The sequence below is a fragment of the Colobus angolensis genome, unplaced genomic scaffold (genome assembly GCF_000951035.1).
Source record: "Colobus angolensis palliatus isolate OR3802 unplaced genomic scaffold, Cang.pa_1.0 Scaffold268, whole genome shotgun sequence".
NCBI classification, from domain to species: domain Eukaryota; kingdom Metazoa; phylum Chordata; class Mammalia; order Primates; family Cercopithecidae; genus Colobus; species Colobus angolensis.
The window spans coordinates 6756509-6764201 of record NW_012115910.1 but is presented as its reverse complement, the minus strand read 5'-3'; the positions used below and the strand labels follow the sequence as shown (position 1 = coordinate 6764201).

At 40.3% G+C, this 7693-nt stretch overlaps 1 protein-coding gene across 1 annotated transcript in view; it reads left to right on the top strand.

The window, feature by feature from the left end:
* The first annotated feature begins 825 nt into the window (after positions 1 to 825).
* Positions 826 to 7693, top strand: part of ABCA13 (ATP-binding cassette, sub-family A (ABC1), member 13) — a 502078-nt gene continuing 495210 nt past the window's right edge. Inside the window, exon 1 of the mRNA XM_011947569.1 lies at positions 826 to 920. Coding sequence (XP_011802959.1) covers positions 852 to 920 — 69 coding nt within the window. The 5' untranslated portion in view covers positions 826 to 851. The remainder of the gene's footprint in view (positions 921 to 7693) is intronic.

Below are 7693 nucleotides of genomic sequence, written 5' to 3'. Positions count from 1 at the left end.
GCTTGTGAAAATTGCTTGATGAAATAGAAGACCACAAGACTGCGTTGCCTGAAATTCTTCTGACCACAACTGAGGGCAACAGGAACTCAAGAGGGCCTGGCTTCCAGGACTATGGAGCCACCAGCTGGTGAGCTGAATCCATCATGCCACTTAGAAAGTGCAAGTGTGCAGTAATCCAACAGGACTCAGAGGTAATCCGCAGGCCACTTGCTGAGTCCAGTCACGTCTGCACCTGACCATCTGAAAGGTAGATCCTGATCCCTTTGGAGGCAATGGGTGAAGGAGAAGTATGAAGTGTAGGTGCAGTAGCAGAGTGGAACTTGATTCACCCATTCCCCAAACTCCCCCAGACACCTACACTGCTTCCATCTCCTTCCTGTGAAACTCTCTGCCATGGTACCACCAAAATTGAAATATTCTGGCAAATTAGTATAATAACCAATGCTTCAGAAGAATAATGGAAAATTCCATCTAATTAATATCCAGAAAAAAAGGGAAGTAAATGATAAATGTGGGCATTACTTCTTGTCGCACAGATCAGTTTTGTGGGTTCTTGGAAAGGGAGGGCGCCCTCTGTTATGTATGTGTGTATGCCCAAAAAAGTCCCTGAAGGCAGCTTCCTGTAACTCAACCCTCCCGAAACACTGAAGGGCTAGTGAAAAGATTTCTCAGCAGATGCAGAACAAGAGGGGACATCTGATGCCTGTTTTATTCAGTCACCAGTAATCTCTCTTGCATCACTCACTTTTGTTAGAATTGACTAATAGGCAACATGCCTTCGCTTGAGCCCAGCAGATATAAGCACCATCCGTACAGCCAGGCTTCCTGGCTGAGAGCAGGGAGCAGCAGGCATGGGGCACGCTGGGTGCCAGTTCCAAGCCCTGATGTGGAAGAATTGGCTCTGCAGACTCAGGAACCCGGTGAGTGCTTGCTTTGGTTTTCCATAGGGTTCCAGTGAGGTCTGGAGTGAGATCAGGGTCTATTCTTGTCTGCCTGCCTCTGCCTCCTGGCAGGTACAAACACCCACGCTGCAGGGAATTTAGGAGGGTTGGATTATTTTAAATCAAAACCTGTCCCAAGGGTCAAAGGAGGTGAACACTTTAATGACCAGCATGAAATAAAAGCTGAATAATTTATCAGAAAAGGGCAAATATAGAAAAATTCTAAATAACAAACAAACAAGCAAACAAAAAACAAGTGGAATTGAACTATAATTTGTGTTCTAAGCATTCATTGTAAAGACTGACCAGTGAATTCTCAGGTTTAAGGAACAAAGCATTGGCTGCATTTAATGCATAAACAGAATGCTAAAGGTACTGACTCCAAAGCACAAGACTGCACAATGTGCTTCACCAGAGCAGGGCATGATGCATCCATGCTGTGTTACCCTGTAGGGTCACATCTTTAGTGTTAATTCACATCTACTTAGAACTATATTTAAATTACATTAGCAAGGTTTTCTAAGCAGATTGGAATTGTTCAAATCAAACTTGTGTGAGTACTTAAGCAAATATCCTGTAAGTGTATGTTTTTATGAAATAGAAATCAATTGCTTATTATTATGATTAACTTTATTCCTGATGCTACTATATAAACGTTAACACCTATAAATGTCATTTTTAGGGGAAGTAGATGTGCAGTAATTTACCTACATCATTTCTGATTTTAAGGTCTATAGTTAACCTATGGGATTTTTCTGCTGACAAATGCTTCGGTTTGAAGAGATTCAGTAATTGACATTGAATTACATTTTGCTGAATCCTCAGAGCCAGAATATTCTATCTCTCTGTCTTGAAATAAAATACATGTTAAAGGAGATGTTTTCTTTTTTATGTGATCTTCAGGATCAAAATGATTTCAGTTGAAAGTTTGTACAAAAGTTTTAAGTTCAGGAATAAAGGAGTGAGACGCTCTTCATTGATTGTTAATGTGTTCGTGTCTGTGTAGGTAGTTTTACATTTATAAACAGTGTATTTCATTGACATGCAAGTTTGTTTTAGGGAATTAGCCTAGCTTCCCATGAAAGAGTGTTACAGGTAGAAGTTGGTTCCCAGGCACTGCTCTTTCCGCTTTATGCTTATCAACCTCAGAACAGTTCGGTGACCGAGGTAGCCAGACTGCCTACTCCTCCTTAATGAACACTTGAGTTTTAAAAAATTTTCACAATTACTTTTGCTGCTAAGGTAAACATCCTCATCAGAAGGTTTTATTTGTTTGATAACTGTTTATTTAAAATGGTATCTTCTACATCCCGCCTTTCTTTGCCTTACTTTTCTTTAGTATTTATCATCTTGTAACACAGCACGGATTTTCTCATTTGCCAATTGCCTCTGGATCCTACATTAGTATGTTACATTCATGAGAACTGGACATTTTCCCCAATTGGTTCACCAATATATTGTCCAGCACCCAGAACAGTGCTTAGCACACAATGGATGTTCAGTAAATATTTGTTGAATAAGTAAAAGAAGGAAGGAATAAAGCATTTATGCATCTCTGCTATGTGCCAGATAGTGGGTGAACAAGAAAAGTGAGTTCCCGGCCCACAAGGAGCTATAGTCTGTTCAGACAAAAGCAACGAAAAATGCAATTAATTATTTAATGAAACCACCTCTTGGGATATATCCTACAGATGTCCTTGTACAAATGGAAAGTGATATTTTTACAAGGTTATTCATATAGCAATGCCTAGAATAGCAACAGAGTGGAAACAACACAAGTGGTTCCATGCATGGAATTTGGAGCTGCCTGACTGGGTTCACATCCCAGTTCTGCCACTTACTAGTTTACTTTTTCAGGCAATTTCTTAACTTGGTCTTCTTCTCTGTAAAATGAAATGGTTTGTAAGTATTAAATGAGTTCGTACATGTGATTGCAACAGTACCTGGTATGGGAGCTATTTTCTTATATGGTAGAAATGGGTGACCTCAGACATCTGTGGACATGAACTGTGGGCTGTGAGGGGAGGAGGCACAGGGTAACTCTCAGTTTGTGGCTTGCACAATTGGGTTAGAACAGAACTCCAGGGGGATAAAATGTGAATATGTTTACATATCTTAATGTTATTACAGTGGAAATATTGAGGGCAAGCCCCTCTGGGTGAATGTCTTTAAACTGACCTATTTTTCACGGCATTCTCCCATTGTCCAATGATAATCTGTAAATTCTTTGTTTTTGAACTATGGAAGCGAGGTGTTGGCATGAACTGTGGAATAACCAAACTGCCTGAGTGAATAAATGGCCTCAAATACATGTTTATTTAGTGAGTAAAGCCAGCAACTACTTGTTAGATGAAGGAAACTTGTCTGTTTTTACATTTACTGGTTTTTTTCTAGTTTTTTTTAAAAAAATAATTGATGCATAATAGATGTCCATAGCGTCAGCATACATGTGATAATTTAATAATTTGTATCATTCATAAAGAGCAAATCAGCATATGCTTTTACATTCGCTTTTTAAAAATCTTTATTATATTTCATGATTATAGTTTCTTCAAAAAAATCTTATTATAGATTCAAACAAAAATTTAAAAACATAGAATAATGGATAAATAGTACCCATCATACTGAATGCCTAGCTTTACAGATTGTTAAAATTCTACTATTCTTGGAAAAAATAGTTTCTTACCATTATTTTAATACCATTTATTTTTTCCTCTTGATTTTTATTTATTGTAAAAATAGCACTAAAACAAAAGATAGACATTTTAAGGTCATCTAAAATTTTATTATCCTAATTAACTTACTTGTGTGATCTTTTCTTATCCTTAGGCATACACAATGCAATATTTTTATGTAATTAAAGTCATAGCTTTTTTCCCCACTTAATATTGAAGCCTAACATTTTAAAAGTTGCTGTGTGGTCTTCTTATTTAATGGTTTTATTGAATAATAGTTAATCAGTTGGATACACATAATTATTTGACCATTTCCTTTTGTTGAAGATTAAGGTACTTTCCAGCTCTTATTGTTATGAATAACATCATTATGCACAAAGGATACACCTTCTCCTGGATCATTTCTCTTGAATAAGTTTCCTGGGGAAGATTCTGGGTCAAGGTAAGGACACATTGCTTTTGGGCAGGTGGAGAGCAGTTGACAATGCCTCAGGGGTGTCCCCATGGATAGTTCCAGTGCAATGCCATCAACATTGTCAAATATTCAGTGGCTTCGAGCCATGCTTTTCCACATGAATTTCTATTAATTTGTACATTTTATTCTAACTGTAAATCAATCTAATTCATTACTTATTTTACTTTTTATTTCTTTTAATTTTAATTTTTTTAAATTGACAGATAATAATTGCACATATTCATAGGGTACATAGTGATGTTTCAATACAAATAATGTATGGTGATCAGATCAGGGTAATGACTATATCTGTCACGTCAAATGTTTATTATTTCTTTGTTTTGGGGACATTTAATATTCTCCTCATAGCAATTTGAAGCTATATGATATATTATTATTATTATTTCATATGGAGTTTTGCTCTTGTCACCCAGGCTGGAGTGCAATGGCATGATCTTGGCTCACTGCAACCTCCGCCTCCTGGGTTCCAGCGATTCTCCTGCCTCAGCCTCCCAAATAGCTGGGATTACAGGCACGTGCCACCATGCCCAGTAAATTTTTGTATTTTTAGTAGAGATGGGGTTTCACCATGTTGGCCAGGCTGGTCTCGAACTCCTGACTTTGGGTGATCCACCCGCTTTGGCCTCCCAAAGTGCTGGGATTACAGGAATGAGTCACTGTGCCTGGCCTATATGATATATCATTGTTATTATATAGTCATCCTACAGTCATATAGAGCACTGGAACTTATTCCTCCTATCTAGCTGTAATTTTGTATCCTTTAACAAATCTATCCCTATACTCTCCCTCCTGCTACCTTCAGCTACTTCTTATCTTAAAGAATTAACAACAGCAACAACAATAACAACAACAACAACAACAACAACAAGAAAATCATGTAAGCCAAGTGTAAGCTCCTTGGATAGCTCTTAGTTCTGCAGCCTATTTGGGTTCTCCCATGTTTTAATATTGAACAGAGCAGCTGAGCCTGTAGCATGTGTACTGTGGATGGCACACTTCCCCTAATCCATCCTTCAAATCATGGAGCAGTGACAATTTGTTGTTGTTTCCAGGACCCTACATCTGTTGACACCTTGGATCTGTGTTCTGAATCTTGCCTCCTGTGACTGCTACTCACTCCTTTCCCTCCCCACCCAATTGGACAGGACTCTGATCCCTTACTCCATTAAGGAAAACTGATATCCTGTAAGTGATATCAGCTTTTTGGGTTTGGCTGGCCAATTTTACTGAAGACTTGGGCTAGTGGAAGAGGGTTGAAGCATAGTTTAATACAAGGACATCAACGTTTTAAAAAACTCATGGTTCTCTCCTAGCTATGGGCTGGAAGAGGGTAATGGAAACAACAAAACTACACTGGCTACAGTTTTACTAGGAACATCCTTCTGCCCATGGAAACCACACCCCAGAACCCAGTGACAGATACCCAGATGTCTACCCTACATAAAGCACCGCATTCTTGATTTAAAAGGCCACAGTGAAAAAATTCTTATTTTAGTCATGAATAAGAATTATGGTGTCACACCAGGGTTCATCCTCTGACCTGGCCTGTGGGGAATACGCGGAAGCCTATTAGAGTGTCTGAGTTCAAATGCCATCCCTCCCACTAGTGTTAGAGAGACCTGAGTCAGCTCACCCAAACCCAGGCTGAATCCCTGTTGGGCTCTGCCGCTGCCTATCTACCTCCTAGCAATCTACCCTGGGGCTAGGGAGGGAGCTTTCCAAGATCACTACCTTGGAAATCACGTTTTTTCCTTTAAGATGTAAAGAAACATATTCTAAAGTTTCAACTACTTCAAACCTCAGAGTTTTTGTGTGTATATGTGTGTGTGTTTTTCTTTTCTAAAACAAAATAATCTCATTTCTTTGAGATTTTTGTCTGTTACTGAAATCAGGTGCTAAAAACTGAACTTGGTGTTACAAAGAATACTTTTATTTTGCAAACACTAATCCTGCTAGCTACAGTTTCTGTATTTTTCTGAAATTGAAAAAAATTTACAGATATCAAGCCTCAGAAGTAAAGTAGCTCTTATTTCTTTTGGACATTGTTTTAGAGGTTGGATTTTTGCTGGTTTTGCATAGTTACATGTTATAGCTCATCAACTATTTGTTGTCAAATTTGTGATAAGGATTTACTAAGGGAATCAGCAGATGCCAGAAGGTAAAAGGTGAGGTGCCTGATCTCTCTCATAGGTTGGAAAAAGTCTTGAACTAACTAGTCTTGAACTGCTCCTATGTCTAGAGGTCCTTGGGGTCAGGGCATCCTCACTAGCTGCGGGTCAGAAGTGAGCAGCCACCTGCAAGCCAGTGCACTTACTGCTCCATTTCTCAGCAGGGGCCCACACCCAGGGGCGCTCCATATACAAACCCGCTCAGCTGCAGACTCCAGCACTGCGAAACAAGATTGGCAGTGAGAGGCAAGAGGCTCAGGTGGTGTGGGAGCCCTTGAACTATTCTCGTTTCCAGCACTTACACAGAAGTGACACATTTCTTGCGATTAGGCCACACGGATGACTGACAAGATGGCTTCTTCCTCTCTGGCTGCAGTCATACAGCAGTGCAGGTGCGATGGAACTCCTGACAACTCGAAGCTCCCACCGAGGGTTCTTTAATAAAATGTAGAGTAATTCAACTTCTCTTTGGCTAGATGAGAAGATAAAGTTGATGATCTTCCTACTTGTCATTAAATCGGGAGCCTGTGGGATCTTGGGGCTTGGCCTGGGCTGCCCTGGCCTTCAGGACTCGCCTTGCACTGGACCCTGGTAGGAAACTGCCTCACTGCAAGGCCACTGAGGGCCATTTGAGTGTTTCTCAGGTTTACTAAGAGCAGTGATCTAGGAAAAGCAGTTCAGAAATTGAATTAATGAAAAGCAAACCTCCCTTTATATATTTTTTTTAGCATGGGCTGGCCTCTACTAAGCTGTTTGGGGTTGGTTGGTCTGGTTTTCCCCATTCACAACCATGGTATCAGCAGTGCCTCTTCTTTAATTTCAGTTGATCTTAATTTGCTTCTAAACCTTTAATTTTAGCTTTATTTTCCTCCTACACCCTCTCTCAAAGCACTAGTGATTGAATAAACAACCAAATATAAAAACACAACTTTGAAGGGCAGTGAGGGAACTCCTTGCACAGTGAAAGCATCTCAGCGTATCATTAAGAGTCTGGCTGTGCAGTGAGCATCTCTTTTGTCCTGCATTGTTGTCTGAGTTTAAGAATGTGAGAATAGTGGCTGGGCGTGGTGGCTCACACCTGTAATCCCAGCACTTTGGAAGGCCGAGGTGAGCAGATCACCTGCGGTTGGGAGTTTGAGACCAGCTTGGTCAACATGGTGAAACCCCGTCTTTAGTAAAAATACAAAAATTAGCCTTGCGTGGTGGTGTAATCCCAGCTACTGAGGAGGCTGAGGCAGGAGAATCACTTGAATCTGGGAGGCAGAGACTGCAGTGAGCCAAGATCGCACCAGTACACTCCAGCGTAGGTGACAGAGCGAGACTCTGTCTGAAAAAAATAAAAAAAGTGGCTGGGCGTGGTGGCTCATGCCTGTAATCCCAGCACTTTGGGAGGCCGAGGAGGGCAGATCACGAGGTCAGGAGATCGAGACCATC